The following is a 22650-nucleotide window of genomic DNA, read 5'->3' as shown; positions in this document are numbered from 1 at the left end:
TCCTCGCTAAGCTAATGTTAGCTGGCCTGCCCACTCACTCAACAGCTCACTCAATCTTTCCAATGGTTGCTAATAGTATTCTCAGTGGACATGACGGCTAAAACTGCTTGAATGTTGCCTCAGCAACTGACTGTATTTATAGATGTTTAGAAACCTGTTGTCCTGTGTGTAAGCGTGTTTAGGCTAAACACGAAAGATCACTGATTATCCTTGTGACAGAAAGGAATTTCTATTCTTTGTCAAGGCCGGATTAAGACTTCCATTGATCCTTCTGTGTTGAACTTAGGACCACAACTCTTTGCTCCTTTGCTTGTTTCAGTCTTAATCCTGCCTCACTTGTTTAGAATCTTAGAGTTTTTTTCATTCATATTCACAATGTATAGTTTTTTAATGTTTCTCCCTTTCGTTTTCCCTCTCTTTTCTTTGCAGTTAACCTAACACGTTTTGTGGAGGATACTGGGAGGAACCAGTTTTTAAAAATGCCCGTGGCAACATCCAGCTCAGACTCTGGTAAGTGTCTCGGTCTCGCTGTGATGAAGCTATCTCAGAGTGTCAGAGAGAGTTATCGAGAGAGAGAAGTGGGAGGAGATACTGAATGGTTTGTAGTTATTCCCGCACAGGACATGTATCTCATCTCCCTGGTTCTAATGTGACTTAATGAGCTGGCTAATGGAGCGCTAAAACTCCAGTCTCAGATCAGTCATGCCTCGAAGCATTTGCTGTTGTATCCTTCACAGACCTCCACTCATGCACACATTCATGTCAAATACCTACTATTATCAGCGATACAAATGCACAGGCTTTCACACAAATACACATTTGTTTCATTAAGTTCTAAGATCGGCAACTGGTCAAAGATGACTGAAATAGTAAGATGTGCAAGAGCCATAGTTACTTCGGCAACTGACATATTGACTAATCATTTTCCATCGAAGTGGTTAAAAGTGTATTTGATTTGTGTTTTCTCACACAGTGCAAAATTTCTTTAAGGCCATCTGCTGCTTTATAAAAAAGGATCCCAGGATAATAATTTGTGACTATTTTTGCTTAAGATAACAAAAATAGACATTGCATGTTTCCATGGAATTGCTGGAATCCAAGTCAAATTTGGCATCACGTTGTTTAATGGCCTTCTTCTGGCAACGTCTCAAGGTCAATTTTCACATTAATATCAAAGTAAAACTAAAATATTTTGACCACAGTCCAGTTATCTTCTTCTTGTTTGAATGCCAAAAAAATGTGCCCACATTAAACTGTAAACTGGCACATAGCCATGCCTTTCATGTATTTCCTCCTCAGTTAGTCCTAAGACATAAAAGATTGAGAAGCCACAATGAGACGTGTTGCAAATTCAGTTTTTTAAATACAGGGCCAAATGTAGTATTCAATATAGTGTTTTATCGTGTGATAATAAATTGCAGTAGTCAGCTGCTGGAAAGATAGAGAAAAGCATTTCCATGGAGAGTTAAAATGTGTGTGTAGTCTTTTTTGAAATAGGCTGTCAGTCAGTCTTGATTTGTACACTAGCCCAGGGCTGAGACTGAATTTTTTGTTTTTTCAGTAACACAGAGTAAATCCTTTCTCCAAACCCTGTCTTTATTCTAATTTAAAAAGCAGCATTTTCAGCAGGGATATTCCTGCTCAGGAGAAGTGTTAGAAAAAGGCCAGTTTTGATTTAAAGCAGGGAGATATGTTCCAGCTCCTGTCAGCAAAGCTGCTAAGACGTGCATTTGTGAGCACAAAGCTCAAATATAAATTTATGCCCTTCACTTACGTTGTATCTGGCAGGCTGCTTGTGTTATACCTGTGACTATGATCTGAGTAATGAGGGATGACAGCTAGTATACAAGCCTGCTCCCGTGGCATCACCTCCTTTACCACACCCCCTTCCTACAAGCCAACCTTCTGCTGCTCTTTCCCCTAGCTGACCTGCACAGGGAAGCTTGGAGGAGAAAATTGTCCTGCCTCCTTTTCTCCCTCCTCCTACAGAAAGCATCATTCTTCCCTCCCTCTTTCTTCCCCAGTTCCCCCACCTTCTTTCTTTGCTCATGCACCCAGCCCTCTCTCATCTCCATTCATTCATGCGGAGGAAAAGACGCTCAGCCAGGCATAGCTTATACACATTCACGTCAAGAGCAGGTGGAGAGGGAGAAAAGAGCGAGGCGCTGTTTTGGCAGAAAGAGGAGAGAAACAGGGACAGATAGGGGGAGAGAGAGAGGGAGATCTCTCAGACAGCATCTGATACAGTACTGGGTGTGTTACTCTGAGTGTGGGCCCTGTAGTGAGGTGTTGTTCACCATGGCTGGCAGCCTGTTTGGAAGGCTCTCCCTGGAGGAGGGGGACTCAGCCAACTCCCTGGAGGGCCTGGATATCAAGCTGGGGGGAGAAGGTAAGAACACACGTCCCTACCTGCTGGGCTTGTGAGGCATGTAGGATGCTTTATAAAACATAAAGTTCACCTGCTATGTGTGCTGTTTCTGGTTAGGGAAGATAAGGTGGAAAAGGATAAAATCAGAGATGGAATCACTGTTAAAATGAACCTTTCGTTATGCTTTATGCATTCGTTTGCGGTTAAGGGCTAGTTGGGGTTTTAAATTCGCATTGCACCTGCTCCTGATGTGCTGCTTCGAGCCTCCAGAGTGTGATGAAGATGAGCAGAGACAGATTAGGACCCAGGGCAGCATGTGATGTACAGGAATCTGAGGCAGCAGACTACAAAGGCAGGGAGGGAGATGTAAAAAGCACCAAGATGCTCCTCCTAAATATCCGCTAGAAGACAATATATTCACAGAGAACACATGACATTTTTCTCTTATGTAATTTAAAAAGAGAAGCCTGATTGTCAAATAGAGAGCGAGGCAGAGAAGTGCACTTTTAGATAAGTGGAGAATGCAAAAAACACAAGAAGTGATAACAAGAGGAAGACGCTGTGTAAAAGCTGGGATGTGTTTGTTGTACTGAATGGTAATGTTTGCTCACACAGCATGGAGAGGGAAGTACCATACATCCCATTCATAATTGATGGATTTCATTAATACTGGATGGAATTGCATACCTCACAATAACATGATGGGAGTGTGTCAGTATCTATTCACGTACTGTTCACTGTTCATCACATGAGCGCTATGACCCCTGCGTGTCTCGTTAACCCGTCTATAATAACACTTCTGGGTTTCAGGAGAGAGTTTAAGAATTGTAACTTTTTTAATGGTATCATGTGATCATGGTAAATCAGTGAGGGTTAGAAGCATCATTGCCAGGTCTTTTGCGTGTCACATAGTGTAGTCTGTGGCAAGATACCCTCTGCTCTGTAATGTAGCTTGACAAGACAGCAGTGACAGCCATAATGAATCACATTTTCTGTCAAGCTTTCCCATCCTGTCCATCAGTTCAGAGTGCATGTGTGTGTTTGTGTGTGAGCGAGTGAGTGAGAGAGATAAAGACAGAGTCAGGGACCTCCAGTACATTGTACATTCATGGTGTGTAAGCAGGGGGTCATTCATATGCAACAGTGTTCTGATCAGAGACGGCACGCTTGAAGGTGTCAGACTCACAACCTTCAAATAAACTCCCTCGCTTCCACTCCACACACACAAACATGCGTACAGTGTACAATACACTGGCTCCCACACTGTCAGAGGAATATACTGTGTGCCTGCTGGACTAATGAAGCAGTGTTCAAACACAGATGATGGATCATTGAGTACAGTGTGTTGGTAGGATTAGACTGTCAAAGATAATCGCTGGGTTTCAACAGAATGGGACAATTTAATTCTGTTCTGGCTGAGGGTATTCGATAATGTGGTGACACTGGCAGTTATTTCATCCGTATCACACCCTGACGATCTCGCCATGCTCTTTCATTAGCTGCTGCGTGGAAAACAGATGTACAGTCAAAGTCAAAGAGTTTGCAAGTGCGGCCGGCATGCTTGTTTGTGTCAGCTTGCCCCCAAAACTTCACATGATGTTATCTCTCGCCCAGACTCTCTGCGGCCACAGGGTGAGGTGTAATGGGAGCTGCTGTCCGTTTTCAAAATGTCAACAAATATCATGTGTGGTGTCTCATGTCGTGACCTTCATCCAGATAATAAGGCGATCCAACCCGCATCCATATCGCGCCAGCTTGGAATAAGCATCGCCATGGTGATGGGTTGGTTTAAATGGCAGCTTTAAGGATCCTCATCCAGCTGATTGGCTATCCAGAACTCAGAGAGAGGAGGTCAGGATCATGGAAGTGTTTGTTGCCTTTTATGTGAAATTTAATTGATTACATAGGCTTTGACTAAAAGGGTAAATTACATTATTGACCTTGTCCAATTACTTTCTCTAACAATACACTGACTGAGTATCTTTGAGTGTAATGTTAGCAGATCTGGCATTGATATTGATTAAAAATGAGTCACCTTGCTTTATTTCATTATTTGCAATTAGTTGGAATCTCCATTTAAGTATTTCTAAAATAGTAAAGACAGTTTTTAAGGACTTTGTTTTCATTCATTTCATTCCGAACTTGTTTAGCAAGTATAAGAATGTGAATTAAGATACCGTAGATTGATAAACTCTAAAACCTGCAAATGAGGCAAATATTTGAGAGATAATTTCAAGCTAAAATGTAAAATTAGATGCAATTACATCAAACAATTCATGGTACATGCTTTGGCAGATTTAAAATAAAATCTGGTGTTGTGTTTTGTTCCAGGCACTTAATTATCAGCACAAAACTTCATCTTGAAGCGAGTCACCGGCACACGTCTGATATAGCCCATTTGTGTACTGCAGCAGTTCTGAAAGGTAGCATAGATTTTCCAGTAAAAGCATGCTCCAGTGATCACATCTCAAAATTTATGATATAAAATAGAACGATGCATCGACAGACATCATGGTGTAACCCAGGGCAGAGACTAGGCCCAGACATCACTGAAATACATGAAAACTACCTCAGTCACCGGTTTGATGAAGGTCTACTCATGAAGGCTTATCTAACTACACTGTTACAAAGTTTTTGGTGGATTGAAACATTTGTGGTTTCTTTATGCAATAAAAGACCCTGCACATGAAAGGTTCACCCACACGGATGAATTGGATGATTTCGTCTGATTAGATCCGATCTCTGAGGACTGTGTGGGCATGCACACACTATAGCTGACTCACTCTCCTGTCATCCCTGTTTCACCTCTTGGGGCGGCCAGTGAATCATTAATCATACTCAGGCCGTGTTTACGTCATTATTACATTTGAAACTAAATCACAACTATGTCGGGAAAAAAAAATTTTGGAATTTCTCTCAGTTAGTGTCTCCCACCGACTGAACAGAACTACAGAGTCATCAACAAACCTGACAAAGTTTCTACAGATGTTATGTAGCCATAGCATTGACACAAAGCAGCGCAAAGTGAAAACACCTGCAGGACTGTGTAAGGCCTTAAATAGCCATACATCACACTTGCTTAGTTTCCCAATGCTCAGAGTTGTATCTTAAATCTGTGGGGCTATATTGTAAATACTGCATTTGTGCAATAGATAGTGGAAATAATTCAGTTATTTGATATCTGTTATTAAGCTGAAAAGATGAGATCTCTTTATTTACAGGCAAGCTTGTACGAGCCGGAGCCACGTGACCACGCTCACAAATTGGCCACACAAGTGCATTACACAACTGATGTGCCCACACATGTTTCGCACAAATTTCTCTAAACATGTCGTGAAGAGTCAGCTTGGCTTTTTAGTGACACTTCATGAGGATGTTGACTCAATGAGGGTTAGCACCTGCACACCGGTGAAGTGTTCTCCATTTGTTTGCATTGCTTGGATTTCATATGCTCAGCATTGTGTGGACAGGTAAAGAAAAAACTTCAGAATGATTTCCCTCTGCAAGAGCTTCAAGTTGGAAAGAATGGACAAATTGTAGGACAAATGAATCATGTACTTCAGTCATAAATGATTCATCAGTTATGCTACACAGCACGGTGTAATATACTCCGATCCAATATTATTTCCCACCACTGTCATCAACATTCATCTTTTACTACCTAAGGGATTGATAGTAATTATATTTAGCCGGAGCGGTGGGAACAGAATCAAATCTAAAAGCAACCTTAAGGTATTTAATAACGTCTATTGTGATCCAAGAGTATTCTGCTCTGTGGAGGTGACTTTGGCATTTTGAAAGGTTTTCAAGTCTATCCTCAACATGTTATTCTCTGTGGGGTTACATTTGTGTCAATATCTGTCCCGTATCTTATTTGTGGTCTTTGTCTACTCTTCAGCTTTGAACTATACTCCAGTTACAGCAAAAATAAATGTTAATGAGATTGTTTATGTTGACCACTCTCATTGTTTTCTTGTTCTTGATTTTACCATTAATGTCTGAGACCACATTGAGATGACATTCATAAGGACTAAGTCGGGCAACACAAGAGGATGACATGCAGAATGATGCAGTCAAAGACAGGCAGTGCAGCAAGATGGCAGACGTACAGTTCAGTTAAACCGACACACAGTTTTTTTGGCAGGTGAGCAATCAACACTGACAATCGGAAAAGTTGCATTACAACTGAAATGTGATTACAATTTGCATAGACATCAAGAAAGGTATGTCACATGTCTAATAAGTACGAAAGGGCACAAATGTAACTCCATACCTGTATGACATTTTAAATAGTGACAGTGGAATAAGGCTGCACTAACTTCTATCAGTGGTTTTAGGAAACAAGAAGAATATGAATGAGTTTTTGTGGTGTCACCTATCAAGAAATCCTTCCCAAAAAACTAAATCCAGTTGATCCCAGAATAATCCTGTAATCCTGGTAAAGACTTTTAATGTTGTTTTACAGTATACAGTCCTAAAGTGAGTTTTCATTTACATTCCAGATTAAAATACAATAAATTTAGGAACTTTAGAAATTCAAGTTCAGGTACTTTTTTTTAATTAGGAACTTGTTTTGCACATACAATATAGCCTCTTTTTCCAACATGTTCCTGTTTTTCTATGAAGGAAAATAAAGTACCATAACATAAATTAAAGCATGATGAAGTATAGTAGAATACAAAAACACTAATAACAAATACAAATATATAAAATAATGCTACTGTATTAGAAATCAGGTTAATGGGGAAGGAAGAAATTAAGATATAGCACCACAACCTCTTCAGGTCTCAAGGGATTAATTCATGCTAGTTCAGGTACTTTTTGATGTCCATCATTTAGGCTTTTAAAAATCAGTTGTTTGATTAGAGAAACTAAAATTAAGTTTTAAATAGTCATTTTAAACAGAAAAGAACTTAAGACATACAGATTTAAAGTTGTCACACATTTCCTTTAATATCAAAATAACAACAATTAAAAAATGTTGTATTCAGAGAATACAAAAATGTATACAGCCAATCTGTGTATCTGTGTGTGAGAGCATGAGAAAAACACACAAACCAAATAGAAGTCATCAGTTGTCAATTAACACATATGATTTGACAGAACAAAACCACCATATCACAGCCACTCTCCCATTCACTGCTGCGAAATGTGTCTCTTTAACTAACTGTTATTCTTCTCTGAAGGAGCATTATCTCAATCTGTATTTTAAAATTTCAGCAGACCACACTGGAAATACAAAGAGTCCACTGCACATTGTACTCCTCTGTGTTTAAGACCCCATGGGGCTTCTGCAGGGAAAAACAAAAACACAACAGCATCTCCCGCGTCTCTTCCTCCGTGTTGCATCCTCCCTCAGCTCCTCTCTGCATCCTCTCTCTCAGCTTCCCCTAACTGCTGCTCCATAGCAACAGGACAACCTTCACTAAGTGCTGGCTAAGAGGTTCATGTACCCCGCTGTGCTTTAACCACAAACAATAACAGTCCAGATTGTCTGGCTGCCTCCATGACATTGAGTTTAATTGCAACTCTTCTTGGAGGTGAACGGGCTTTCGGGTGATGCCTTAACAGACAAAAGCACTTTTAATTTGGTTTGCTTGTGATTACACGTCCTTTGCTGTGACCGTGGCAAGGGAGCCAGTAATCTTCACTGAGAGCTGATGCAGGAAGCCACCCACAGTGTGTTATTAAGGTCAGTTTTCGGTTAATAACATATTGGTGACTTAAGTAGATTTTTACCTGAAGATTTTAAAATCAGTTCACGCACAGCAGTAAATCTAATACTAATTACTAAAAACGAGATCTACTCAAGCATGCAAAAAAAGATTTTTAATAGTAGGTTCCATGAAGGGCACGACGTACATGCAGCTTCTTCAGTCATGCTGCTCATCTGAGTCTCTTTTTGTGCTCTCAAGTCCTCACCTGCTAAATGAAAGTCCTCTGATTCTATCAAGTAACACCGCGTGCCATAGTCAATTTACATCCAGTGAAGCGAAAAATGACTTTCATCCGAGTGCTCACCTGTAAAAAACCTGAGTGTATCATAACGCAAACGTCTACATGGAACTTTGGTTGTGATATGAGCCATGAGCAGAGGAAAGATAAATACTGTCAGTGATAAAGAAAAAAAAAATGCCGTTTGGGCCTTACTGTGCGGCTTTATGGGAAGTTTATGCAGACTTATGGAAGATTGCTTTGACAGCAGTGGTATACAAGAAATATTTCCCCTGAATGCTAAAGAGGAGGTTATTTTAAAGAGAAAGTTGCAGTTTAGAAAAAGGAAATAAATATTGTAGTATGGATATAAAAATGTACACATCACTATTAAAGCAGCAGTTTTTTGCGATATATATATCAATTGAACAAAGATAAATCCTATCGTCACTTTTGCACATGTAATGAAAAACTTACAACCTGTGCAATGCCACTCAAAACCAAAGTGATGCATTTTGGAGAAAAAACAAAGATAATCATAGAAAATTTAGAGTAACATAACTGTAAGTGGACAGAAAGTACACCATATCCACAGTAAAGCATGGTGGAGGCAGCATCATGTTTTTGGGACACTTTACTATAGTGGGAGTACCACTACCAGTCAGTTTTGGAACTGAATCTGCTGGAATCTGAAAATGAAGCAACCTTACACCTTTCAGCATGACAGTGAACTACTAAAGAATGACTTCAGCAAAGAATGAGTTTGGTTTTGGAATGAACAGGCAGATCCTAAAGAAAATTTGTGGGAGTACCTGAAGAGGGCCGTGAATGAGACATGCCTTTAACAGGGATGTGTAGATTTTTATTAGCTTTGTCCGACATTCACACCTCTTGCATGAACCTGAATGGGCAACCCTCTGTTATATTTGCTTCGGGGCATGCCTAGGAAGATGAAGGAGGCAAACATTGTTAGAATATTTATGTATACTTGTGCTGAAAAGAAAGACACTCACTTAGGAGGACAAGTTGGGTTTTTAATCCAACTATAAATAATAGATAGCCCAGTCATGCTCAGAAATAAGGGCCATTATTAAGTCCTTTTTTACACATTGTGATGATTCTTTTGTGAAAGCTTAAGAATGACAATATTACTATTTAACTGCAAGTTAAGGCCATTTCTCCCCATGCTGTTTTTAACATCTTTCATCACCATGCACTTTGGAGAAGCAGCAACCAGGATTTATTAGCTGAATAAGTATCTGGAAAAGGAAAAAAAAAAAAAGAATCCACTTCTAGGCCAATCAGAGACAAGCTAATATTGGGAAAATTGCCAGCATGTCAGCAACAATGGCATACAGTTGCAGTGATTAAAGAGCATTATGCAAGACCTGTAAACCATGCCTGCTGGTCTGATGTTCTCTGCCAGGCATAAATCTGGCAACTCTCCCCTGTTGGAGCAGGGCTAGTGTTAGAGGGAAAACAGAAGAAAAGAAAAAGACCACTGCGGAAGACTGGTGCAGTTATTTATTTAATTTGCTAATCAAATCATTGTGAAAGAAGGCGGATGGGCAGTGCAATCATCAAGGTCGCCTTCTTCTGGCTTCTTGCCTTCATAGATTTCTTTCTTTTTATCTCTTTCTTCACTGAGAGCAAAGATGAGTGTCCTGACAGTTACTATTCTGATGAACTTAAAGTGTGCATGGAAAGATGCTTACACAACCCCATAAAACTATCTTCTCTCAGTCAGTCTCCCTCTACAGCTGATACAAAGAGACACACTACACTAGAGTTAGAATAAGTCTAAATAGAACATTAGACTCAGCCATAACAATAAACCAGTGTTAATAGTTTGTTCATGATAAATCCATTATTTAAACGTGATATGGTTTTAGTTTCCTGTTTTATTTTGTAAAATTTGCACTTTATGTGTCATGTTTAGCTTTATTTCCTGCTTTGTGGTTTGCTTTTCTCATCTGTTTTCTGTATCACCTGAATTCGGTTAGTGACAAGTCCTGTGTATATTTATAGTTGAAGATCTTCCCTTTCTTTTTCAAGTTTTTAAAATGCATTTCTTCCCCAAGTTTCCATGTAGCTTTTGTACATTATTTTTTGCCCACTTTTGATTTTGACCCTGGAACCTTCCTGGTGTTTCTTTTGCGTCTATGGACTATTTATTATGTTCTACTAGCTGCAAGTAGAGCTTTAACTTGGAATTATTGCTCTTTGAAGTGAATATTATCGCTGTCTTCCTATCTGAGAGTTCTTCATTGTTAAGTTTTCTTTTTTGGTGAATATTTTTTGTTGACCATCTCTGAATGTTATTTTAATATTGCACTTTTTTAAAGTTTGGCTCATTACACACATTTAGTTTGCTTACTTATCTGCTGATGGCTTGCTGTTAGTGAACAGTGATAAATTCCGTGTCCCTCTAACACAGGGATGTCAAACTCATTTTAGTTCAGGGGCCACATACAGCCCAATTTGATTTCAAGCGGGCCGGACCAGTAACGTTATAGTATAATAACCTATAAATAATGACAACTCCAAATGTTTAGTGCAAAGAAGAACAAGTGCATTATGAATCCTCTTACTATGGTGCAGAGAGACCTGGTTAGTTTGATATGTCTTGTCCATGAGAGCTCCCATACATTAACAAAACCACTGTAGCCCCATAGTTCCCCTTCTTGTTACCAGGAAATACATTATCACAAAGGTACTTCTAGAAGCACACATAACATTTATTTGAAATGAATATCAGAACAAAAAAAAAAAGTATTTTGAATAGATTCTTAGTTAATTAGTGTATAATACCAAACCATTGGCGCGCATGTTGGAGCCCATTTGAATCTAGTTCACAGTGTAACAGTACTCATAGTTCCTGGGATGCAGAGTGCTGCTAGATATAATCTGGCAAAACCCCTCCTTCAGCATTGTCCCATCACAGTGGTGAAGAAACACGTCCTCAGGCTCCGTCCACGTTCATAAGCATCCAGTAGGTTCTCAGCGGCTATGTGCAGGAAGTGTTTCCCAAGAACAAGTCTCTCATACTGCTAGCACGAGGAGCTAACTAGCAACAGTCTGCAGTGGGGTCATCAGTTAAGTAGAATTCCCAACGGAAAAGGCTCCCAGCAAACAAATACACTAAGTTGTGCAGGCAGGCACGTAACTAAACCACACTAACTTAAATAATTATAGCTTATTGAAGTAAGTTTTAGCAGTGTCTTTCTTATTCGCTCCGTCTCTTTCCTCTCGGTCCCACTTGAACATCACTAATTGGCTAATCAAACAGATTGACACCTGTCCATACCAACCACAAGAAAATGGTGCATTCAGGAACCATGTTGAACATAGGACATTCCATATACTTAATGAACCTCCCCAAGTACCAGTAATCTTCTATGTAATTTCCGCATTTTTCACTTTGCAAATTCATGTCGTGGGCCAGATTACATCCTCTGGCGGGCCGGTTTTGGCCCAGTGGCCGTATGTTTGACACCCTTGCTCTAACATGACTAAATCTCTGCATGCACATTGGTCACATGCTGGGCCACCCACCACCACCTAGAAATTCTCAACTTGAGTGGAATGAAAACAACGGTTGCGTCGTAGAGTCGAAGAAAAGAATCGGATCATTTGTTAATGTAATATTTATATAAATCCTGCTTTTTACTCTTCTAATGTAACTCGCATGTTTGGATCCTCTCTGATCTGAACACTGTAACTGAATGATTGCAAGAATAACATTTTCTTGCGTTGCCATGCTGTCTTTCTCATCTCTTTATATGAGCTTGGTGACAGAATGTTTCAGAGACGATTTTCTGCTGGAGTTTGTTGAGTCAGCAAAGTAAATTTGTTTGTTTGTGGTCAAAAGAGAAGCTGCAAGCTGCAAGTCAATACTACTAATGAATAAATGTCTGGGTCAGAGAATGAGAAAAAACATAAAAATGTGAATTCTTCTTGTAAGCGATATTCTTTGGATCAGTGAAAACTTTAATTTCTACATGGTATTAGCTAATTGGTTATTACACACAATCTTATGGCTTAGTGCTATTCATTCATGCCTAATACTTAGCCTGATTGAACCAACACCAAAATGCATATCATATGGGGACATGCATTACTGGAACATGCAAATACTACCAACTTTAAAAGATACTGTACATGTTGCATGTAGTGTATGAGTGATACTGTCATGCAAACAACGGTGAGAACAGTTTGATCATAAGTACTGTACATAGTAAAAGAAATCCTGTAATTTATAGCGCTGAGAGAAAACCGGCCACTTTTAAAAAGGCATCTGTAAGCACATCTGCCAATAGAAAAATGGAAACAATTTCCAGTGAAACCTTTTTTTTCAGGGGTGCAGCTACGCGTGGATCCTCCATTTTTTTTAATTTTTAATTTTTTTGTGGATTGTTTCATTCATTCATTAATTCATCTTCTATAACCGCTTATTCCTGTTAAGGGTCGCGGGGTCTGCTGGAGCCTATCCCAGCTGTCATCGGGCGAGAGGCGGGGTACACCCTGGACAGGTCGCCAGTCTATCGCAGGGCTAACACAGAGAGACAGACAACCACTCACACTCACATTCACATTCAATTTAGAATCACCAATGAACCTAATGAGCATGTCTTTGGATGGTGGGAGGAAGCTGGAGTACCTGGAGAGAACCCACGCAGACACAGGGAGAACATGCAAACTCCACACAGAAAGGCCCAGTCGATTCGAACCCAGGACCTTCTCGCTGTGAGGCATCAGTGCTAACCACCTCACCACTGTGCTGCCCTGGATTGTTTCCATTTACTAATTAATTAACAGAGAGGAATTAATTCACAGCAGCCCACTAATTTGACCAGTCAATGCTTAGTGTTCTGTTTTTGGTATTTTTGAAGTCAGCTGTCCAGTCGGTGGGCCACCAGTCTGCTTCCGTCATGTACGTTGCAAACGACTGTTGTATTTTTAGATTAGACAACAAAGGCCTCTGTGTCTGTTCAGTAAATTACAGCAGACAAATGTTCACTGCGAATAAATATGCCCACTCTTCTGACAGTCACGCCGGCCGTGATTAATGCCTGCAGCTAGGTGATGTTGGTGTGTTTGCTACCTTAATGAGTCATATTCTAAGTGAGGAGAGATGCTTTGAAGCTACGCTGAACCCTCTGTGACCTTCATCGAACTGCTGACGTCACCTTGCATCTGCTTATTGTTTGTCTTATTGAATAATGTGTGGGGTTTTAGCAGTGGGATTTTACATGTGCACCACTGAGGCTGCTCTGTGAACCAGAAAAATGTTAGTTTTTATGCAAGTCTGCAAGCTGATGTCAAAATGTTTATTCTCCCAGCAACTTCAGCAGCTTTGTTGTTGTTTAGCTGGAATGTGTTTTTTGTGTGTCTGAACATGTGCGTAGGAGAGAGAGGCAGGAAGTTGCGAGTTGTGGGAGAAAGATACTGTTGCTTCTGACTGTTTAAAGAGCAGTGACTGACGGAGGAGAAATTGCTTGGGAAAAGACTTGAGACAGCTCCCATCACCTCTCCCTTCTTCCTCCTGCTCACTTTTCCTCCTGCCTTCACTCATTCAGCCCACTGTACAAGTTCTCTCTTTTAGGGGAGCTCGTCTGTCTATTTCTCACGGGTAACTGTAGAATAGAGCAGGGAGTGGAGAGAAATAAACTCTGTTTCTGTTTTCTGTGTGTGAAGCCATGCATCAGGCCCTCGATACCCTGAGTGACAGCACAAGCTCCACAACTGCCAATGACCTGGACCTCATCTTCCTCAAAGGCATCATGGAGAGCCCAGTGGTAAGAGCAGCTTTATACCGTACAGTCATAAATATATGCTGAAATATGTGCCTGTCTGTGTAGCATGCACCAGTGTTTGCTTTGTAATTGGCCTGTAAAGGATAAGCAAGTCAGAAAAGACTTGAGCTCTAATTGCAAACTTTAAATAACAACTGCCTCTCAACAACTTTATAATAAGCTGGACACCAATTAGTGTGACTGCTGCAAAATTAAGAACACTATATGCACGTTAATCTATAACTTAAGTGAATATTGTTAAAACACACATTTTTATTTCAGTGTCATTATTTGCATACCTTTTCTGCATTAACACTTGACACGTAATCATGGTTTTAACTCAGAAGTTTTACTAAAAGGATTCTGCAAAATTGAAATCTTTGCATCTATAATTACTAAAAAACAAACTAAAATCTTGATTTTTTTATTGCAGTAATTAGAATAAAAATCCAGATGAAAACCGAGTTGTAAAGAGGCAAACAGCGCCTCCCCTCTTTCCTTCTATTAGAAGCATGACGTGGCGATATTGATTGTAAAGGCTTTGAGTAATTTCCAATTTTAACAAATCTTTCATCAGTTTGAAGCATTTGACTTGGAAGTTCAAACTTTGTGAGGAGACTTAATAGTTACCAATAAGGTTTGCTTGTCTCCCCAGTTCTCTCACTTACAGCATACAGTATATGTGCACCAGGTATAGTCAGGACAGCTACTGATGTCATACAACACACCCTTGGCTTATGTAACTGCTGTTAGAGCTAATGTTTGCAGTGTTCCTGTGATGGTGCAGGTTGAAAATATTACAGAATTATACATCAATACATTTTAAGGTTTTATGTGCCTCAGCATGTAACAACCCACAACAAATACACACATTCTTCTCTGTATGGGACTGTTAACATTTCCACTCTTTTTCTACCTGTCAGTCATTCTGACAAAGCGATGTGACATTTCTTTAACCAATTAGAGCAAACAGGGAGCAGCACATTTATCCTTGACATGTTTGACAGGTTGACAACTGCAGACGGAGCAGCAACCCACGCAATCGATGAAACATGAATGGCAGCCATTACTTTTTACATTTATTTGTTTCAAAAAAACGCTGTGAATGCCTCAGCTGAACATCTTAATTTGGTCTATAATAACACTGTACTGAAAGTGGCGGGTTCTCTGTGCTTCATGCTTCTGGAGCGGTTTGAAGATTTTGAAAGATTTGTTAAGTGTTTTCTTTAGTGTGAAAATTCAGTGTGACTCTAACACAGCTGACCTCTGCCCTGTGAGTAACAAGGTATTTTAAGAAAGTGCATCACATATCCCATATATCACTTACAGAGGCAAAGGAGAATATAACAAACCTAATGCACCTTGTAGTTCAACACAGTTACATGCAAATCTACAGCACTAAGCAAGAATTAAATAATTCAAGGAGGATATAAAAACGTTGCCATGCTACCTAAAAATACTCATGCATTGTTCTTTTCTTGTCCAGTGTGTTAGAATAGACGAGATAAATTTTAAAATCCCTTTTCCATTTGCACAGATTTCTCCTGGGCAGTTGCCCAGACATTGGATTAAAGCTGGATAAAAGTCTCTGAAGTTCCTCATACACCATGCTGTTATTCAAGAAAATTCAGACATGGCTGAAAGTCTTTTTTTTTTTGTCTATATTTGCCTCAGAAAATACAGTATTTACCAACCATACAGATTGTGCAACCAACACTTCCCGTTGTGACTCATTCTTCTTTCATAGAGCTTGTTTAAGTTAACTTGCTTCATAATGTCCTGGTGACATTATGAAGCAAGGAAAGTTTCATGTGAATTGGCGAAACGCATACAAACACAAACAAACACACACAAAAAAAGTTGAATTAAAAGAGAAATATAGTCAAATGACTAATACAGAGTTTTCGGACTTAATGTGAACCACCAAACAGACAGCGAGTGGTTTATTCTAAGGAAAACTGAGAACTAAAAAGTGCCTCATGTGAGACCAGTCTCATCTAGTTCTGAATATTTACATGGATGTTAGTTTTGTTGTTGCTACAGAGTGTAGCTCTACAGTATGAAGTTCTTTCTATTCTGTGTGCTGTCACCGCTCATTAATAGCACAGTTATCCCTCGGACATTGCACAGTCAGTTGACTTGGAGATGTTCTGGTCTGTGGGCTCCTCAGTGCAGTATCATTCAGTAATCCAAAAGCGTCTCTGTTCACGAGATTTTAGACTCTCCACACAGAAAATATAGCTTCTTCAGCACCCTTTCCCTGTATGTGTCTGTGGTGTGGTGGCACATGTGTTTGCACTGGATGCCTGGGGGAGTCGTATTGGTGTATTGATGGGCATACTCATAAAATATTCATCTGCTGATGCTAGATGTGAGCCTTGGTGAAGGGTGAGAAAATTATTTCTAAGATGAGAGTTTCCCTTGACCCTGTGGTGGATCTATACACACTTCACTATCTTTCACTTAATGCGCTGCAAGACAAAGAACAAACCACAATAGGGGAGCAGAGCAAAGGCATATACATGCGTGCATATGCTCCGGAGACATGGGTTAGTGCTAATTGCACCGCACAGAACAATGCAATCAGCACAACCCACAATTCTGTAATGACTCAGAATGATGATTAGGCCGACGAGGAGCAGATATTGACAACAGGAGTTAAAATGCAAAACTGCAGTGCTTCATTATTATGAGCTATGATTGTGACGCTGACTCAGTGCTTGGCTTGATATCAGCACAATCAGAACTACTGAGGCATTTAGGGCTACTAAATGAGCAGATACTACTATTTAGGCAAGGCAAGGCAAGGCATTTTTATTTATATAGCGCATTTCATACCAAGAGGCAACTCAATGTGCTTTACATAAAAACAGAACAAATTAGAACACACAGTTAAAAGCAAGAACAAAGAAAAAGAAAAAAGAAAAAAGAAAAAAAAAAGAAAAAGAAAAGTGTATTATATATATATACATATATTAAAACGATTAAGAGGACTTACAGTGTAAATCCAAGATTACGATTTAAAATGATTTAAAAGGGCTCAGCCATATGCACATGAAAAAAGAAATGTTTTTAACCTGGATTTAAAAGTGCTTACAGTTGGGGCTGATTTCAGCTCTGCTGGTAGTTTGTTCCATTTGTGTGCAGCGTAACAGCTAAATGCTGCTTCACCGTGTTTGGTTTTAACTCTGTGCTCCACTATCTGACCTGAGTCAGTCGATCTCAGAGCTCGACTGGGTTTATACATTGCTAACATGTCATTCATGTATTCTGGACCTAAACCATTCAGTGATTTGTAAACCAGTAGCAGAACTTTAAAATCTATTCTGTAGCTGACTGGGAGCCAATGTAAAGACTTAAGAACTGGGGTGATATGCTCTGATTTCTTTGTTCTGGTTAAAACTCGACTTGTTCTGGTTAAAACTTAGACGTTGTTATCCCCTATTCAGACTGTAAATAACACCCTAGTGTCTATGTAAAATGGTGCCAAAACAGGAAATCTTGGTAGTATAGAAACGTGCTTGTGCTAAGCAGCAAGATCCTTACAATTATTATCCAATTTTCTGCCAGCTATTGACATTTAACTGAAAGTACACAAACAGAAATTATGCACAGAAGCTCGTGTTCACACAGAGCACATCTTGTCTAATATACCACTCAGAATCCCCCATAGAGTACACATGATTTGAATTAAATCTCTCTGAATACTTGTTGTTGATGTATGCTTATTTATGGAAGAGCTCTTGCATAGATGCAGATGATGTGATGTGGCGCAGAAAACAAACCAAACAAAGATGCTGCCGAAGCAGAGCCAAGAACCTGCCTTCTTCTCGTGCAGCTCGTTAAGTGGAATTATATGTAACTCCAGCTTTTAGCCTTGAGATCAGCAGTTCACATTAGACTTCACTGCCAAAATAGGAGGAGGAAGATCAGTGGTGCTGGCTGGTCGCACGAGGTTAGAACATTTTTATTTGAATCCACGTGGATATAACTTGCACAGATATGTGTGACGTGGTTCTGTACTTGTGAAGCATTGTGTACTTCAGTACGTATGATTTGTGTGTGTGACTGCAGTCATTTGTGAACATCTGCAGATTTGTGTGTGTGTTCCATATCCTGTCTCTCTGCAGGGATTTTTCCTCTCTTCGTCAGGAAACAAACATCGCAGCGGCTAGAGTAGTAGTCAGCCCCACCCCTGTATGTACAGTTAATGGTCCCTCCAGACAAGCCCTCTGTGGGCTCTCCTGACAATGGAGCATTTTTTGCAAAATCATTTTAAATGATTTTAACTTTGTATCTGTGGGCCCGGACCAGAGGTGTGGATCTATATCCTTGGCAGCAAAAGCAGGAGGAGACAGTGAAAAATAAATGTCCCCTGAAATATTGATGTCTCAGAGTAAACATTCAAAAACCTTAAGGGCACAATATTTGACTTGAGTTTGTGTTGACTTTTCTGTTCTTTTCGTATCCTTGAGTCAGGATTTATGAACACGCCGCTGCTCGCAGCGGGGCTTTAGATTCTGGTTGCCATGTTTGATGTTCGTTACCATGCTCTTTACTATTTCATCGAATCAAAACAAACACACCTGCAGGAGGGAAGAATATATTTCATTATAATTCAGCAAGGTGCATTAACTTCTCAGTGGGAAGGCACACTAATAGAACTGATAGTTATACACAGACACCTCAGTGGTTCTACTCAGTGTGAAGCAATGTAATGAAGAGATAAGGCTTTCATTAGGTCATGCACAAAGGATGAGAGCAGTAACCCTAAGTAATGGCTGTTTTATAACCACTAAATCTTAGGCCCATGAGCGGTTTGAAGAACCTAAGCTTGAAGCTGTGAGTGAGAACAACGTGGAGTTGGTCCAGGACATCGTCAACGAGCTCAGCCCACTCGCGCAAAGAAGTCAGGCAGCCGACGAGCTCCTCCGCATCCTGAAGGAACCCCACTTCCAGGTTTGGAGATAACCACTCGTACCTCACAACAGATTGTAACGGTCTTTCTAAACCATTGTTTGTCTTTCTATGTGATGAATGAATGGACATAGTTTACTCGGAGATACAGCAGTTTATATGTGTCAGCTCCACAGAACATGATCTGATTATTAAAGTATATTTTTGTGACTCATGCTTACAGTCCCTCCTGGAGACCCATGATTCTGTGGCATCCAAAAACTACGAGACTCCACCTCCCAGCCCCTGTTCCTTCATGGACGCAGCCCTCAACAATCAGCCTGTTCCCCCAGACGCAGTCAGGATGGTGGGCATCCGTAAGGTGTCTGGTGAGCACCTGGTGAGTCTGGTCATTTCAGGAACTGCACATTGTAATCACAGAGGCAGTATTTAGCCCAGCTATAAATTTTAAACAGATAAAAATCGTCAGTGATTTATGCTTTGTGTGCAGAGCATGCACTCAGTGTAATGAGATTTTTTTTAACCATTGTTAAAAAGAGAGAAATAAACCAGATTTATACCGCCTCAAGCGCAAAAGGGGTGTGATGTATCTGCATGCAGCTGACATGTTGTTGATTAAAACAAGCAGGTGTTCTATTGTCCAATTTTCTACCCACAAACTTTCTGCCAACTGTCTGTCAAATAGTTCATAGGCCTTTTCACACTTTACTTCAGTTTTGCTGCTGAGGTTGCAAAATATGAATTTTAGTAAAGTTAAAGAAGTCTAAATGGAACCCAAAGGAGAATATAAATTATTGAAATTTTTTTTTTTTTTTTCAGGTATTTCTGCACTGGCTTCATCCCTCTTAGTTTCTGCAACACTGAACCTGACCCCCACTTGCACTTGTACTGATCTCTCGGGTCTTCTAGTCTAGTTATCACACATGATAAATGATTATATTTCGTATGTGTGTGCAGGGAGTGACTTTTCGAGTGGAGAGCGGGGAGCTGGTGATTGCCAGGATCCTCCACGGCGGCATGATTGACCAGCAAGGTCTGCTCCACGTGGGAGACATTATCAAGGAGGTGAATGGCAAGGAGGTGGGCAACGACCCCAAAGTGCTCCAGGAGATGCTGAAGGAGGCGAGCGGCAGCGTGGTGCTGAAGATCCTGCCCAGCTACCAGGAGCCGCACACACCGAGACAGGTCAGCCGGTGGGGGCGTGAATGCACAAATGACACCGGATGGATGCTGTGTACATGTGCAGTTATGCACAGTGTCAAAACTGTAGAAGCCTATATCATGTCTGTTGCTTGTTGGTCTCACAGTTCATCTTGCACTCACTTATGGGAACCAATTAATGCATTTGATTGGGTTTGACATGTATCGGGGATATTCCACATTGAATTTCCTCTCTCCAAGTAAAATATACATTGTAGAAAAGTTATTAGAAAAGTAATTTTGAAGGATACTGTCATATCTATCAGTAAGTACCACCTGCAGTGGTCCCTGGCATCCACCCTGTTCGCTGTAACCTTGTCTGCTTTGCCAAGAATCATCCATCTAATTCTACAGCGGGACTTTTACTTTGACATTGGTTGCTTGGCTGTTATACCTGCATTACAGTTCTGTCAGTTATCCAAAATGCTGAGTAGTTTTTTGGCTTATGCATAACAAATCAATAGGTGAAGTCTTTCTGAGCAAGATTGAAAAAGAGCTCATAGTCGGCTCGCGACAGTGGAGTTATAACTGGATGTTTAATATTTTGGCCTTTTTTATGTGTTAATAGCCTTTACATCAGAAAGCGTGCCTTAGCTTGCTGCTTTGCTCAGGGGAGTGTTTTAGGGCTATGCCAGCTAATGAGCGTTAGCTTTCTAAGATCCGGAGGAGTCTGGTCACACTGAAAATGTGACCTAGTTTAGATTGAAGGGAAATAGAAAGGTTATCTTGCATGCTGGTATATAGCCAATGAAAGAACGCAGTACATGCAACTCTGTGACTGATCGGCCTCGGCAGTAGAGAAAAGGAACAGCGGAGCATGAATAAGCCGTGTTAAATGAATTCCTTACACCGAATCAAAATGTACTAGAACCTAATGTACAAGATAATTATATAGGGAGGGTTTGTATGCAAGGATTATTAGCATAGACGTGATATACATATTTTAAGCATATTTTGCTCTTGGGTGAGTTTTCCGCTGGATGAGCTTTCACAATGCTGGTCAGTCCACCACTTTGTGAAATGATATCTGCTACAGATAATGTATCTATGGTGCCCAGAGGATGTTTTCTATTCCTTTAGTTCCAGCTCAGTTGACATTTGGATTTTCCAGTGAATTGTTGATGACTATTGCCGGAATAAATTGCTACAACCACACAAGCCCTGCATGGGATAAATTGTAGTGGCTTCGGAATCAGATCAGCATCAGATCAGAGAATTTGTTCAGCCTGAGGAGGAGCACACAGTCTCACCACTTAGCAGCAACCTTGGTAAGTCCCCTGGACAGTTATTAAAGGTCCATCAGGTTCGAATGCTAGATAAAGTTTAAAAATGTGAAAGCTTTCACGACACTAACTTACTTAAGGCTCAGTCCATAGAAGTTCTGTGATATAACCAACGTTTCTGGCTACTTTCGCTACAGCACTTGAAAAAATGTCACGCTAATTTATCTTATGGACACAATAAGCCAAGGAAAACCATAGAGTACACAGTCAGTCCACATCTACTCCACCAAACTGAACCTCAAATGTGCACTTGCATGCAAGCAACAAAATGAATAGACTGATATGTTTCCCAGTTCAACTGTTAGAACGCAGTTTGCAAATTGGCTTTTTTGGGAGCGGGTGGGGTGTATGTGTGGGATATGTGTCATACAACCGCCAACTGTGGTGTTACGGCTTTTCCCACAGATTTCTGTTCAGGATCAGTTTTGAAAACAGAGTTGAAGGTTTACGGTAGTAATGTTGTAGTTGCTGTGTTTTCATCTTGTCTGACCTGTAGAAACTGAGGGCAACATCCTATCTGGCAGAGATGCTTCAAAATTGCCCTTGTGTGAGAAAACGTAACTCCCCTCTGTTCCTTAGGCTTATTCACTGAGAACTGGGTGTACGTGTTCATTCGCACATTTTAAAAAGGTACAGAGTGTTCTGTAAGCAGACGTTTCTACAGTATATCACCTTTTAGACCTGTGCTTTGTGAACTGACAGCTCACAAGCATTTACTTTTCCTTTTTTTATGGTATGTGGTCCAGATAACAATGTGTGCCTTCTTAAACACCTAATATCGACTGTCTCTCAGACGATGATTGGTTGTGCTCACACAGCTCAGAGCCGTGTAGGTGGATGCGCAGTGTGAGGACTTGAGTGATGATTAGAGTTGTTCCCAGAAGTTCCCTCTAAATGTAATCCAGTCTGCGTTCTAGGCCTCGAGCTCGGTCACCGCATGGTGACTAAACTCAACCAAGAGCTTGCTTTGGTTAAAGGAGACTTTAATTATGTTTCTGTGTCTGAGTGTGTGTTGGTCTGTGTGTCCATCGGGGCCTTACACTGGGATGAGACACACACAGTACATTAAGGGCTAGCAAGCTTTTTAAAAAAAAAATGTTCATGCATCAGTTCAGAACGAGAAAAACGGCGTCAAGAGAAGGGGGAGGGGATG

General features: G+C 40.4%; 1 protein-coding gene across 1 annotated transcript in view; it reads left to right on the top strand.

The window, feature by feature from the left end:
* The first annotated feature begins 1844 nt into the window (after positions 1-1844).
* mpp2b (MAGUK p55 scaffold protein 2b) overlaps positions 1845-22650 on the top strand; it is a 25826-nt gene continuing 5020 nt past the window's right edge. The window contains 5 exon segments of the mRNA XM_084567821.1: positions 1845-2389; positions 14000-14100; positions 18904-19056; positions 19238-19393; positions 19972-20199. Of these exon segments, the coding sequence (XP_084423947.1) occupies positions 2299-2389; positions 14000-14100; positions 18904-19056; positions 19238-19393; positions 19972-20199 (729 nt within the window). The 5' untranslated portion in view covers positions 1845-2298.

The sequence above is a fragment of the Chelon labrosus genome, assembly GCF_963514085.1.
Source record: "Chelon labrosus genome assembly, chromosome: 19".
NCBI classification, from domain to species: Eukaryota; Metazoa; Chordata; class Actinopteri; order Mugiliformes; family Mugilidae; genus Chelon; species Chelon labrosus.
The sequence above is the reverse complement of the archived record's forward strand: the minus strand, read 5'-3'. Positions and strand labels throughout refer to the sequence as shown.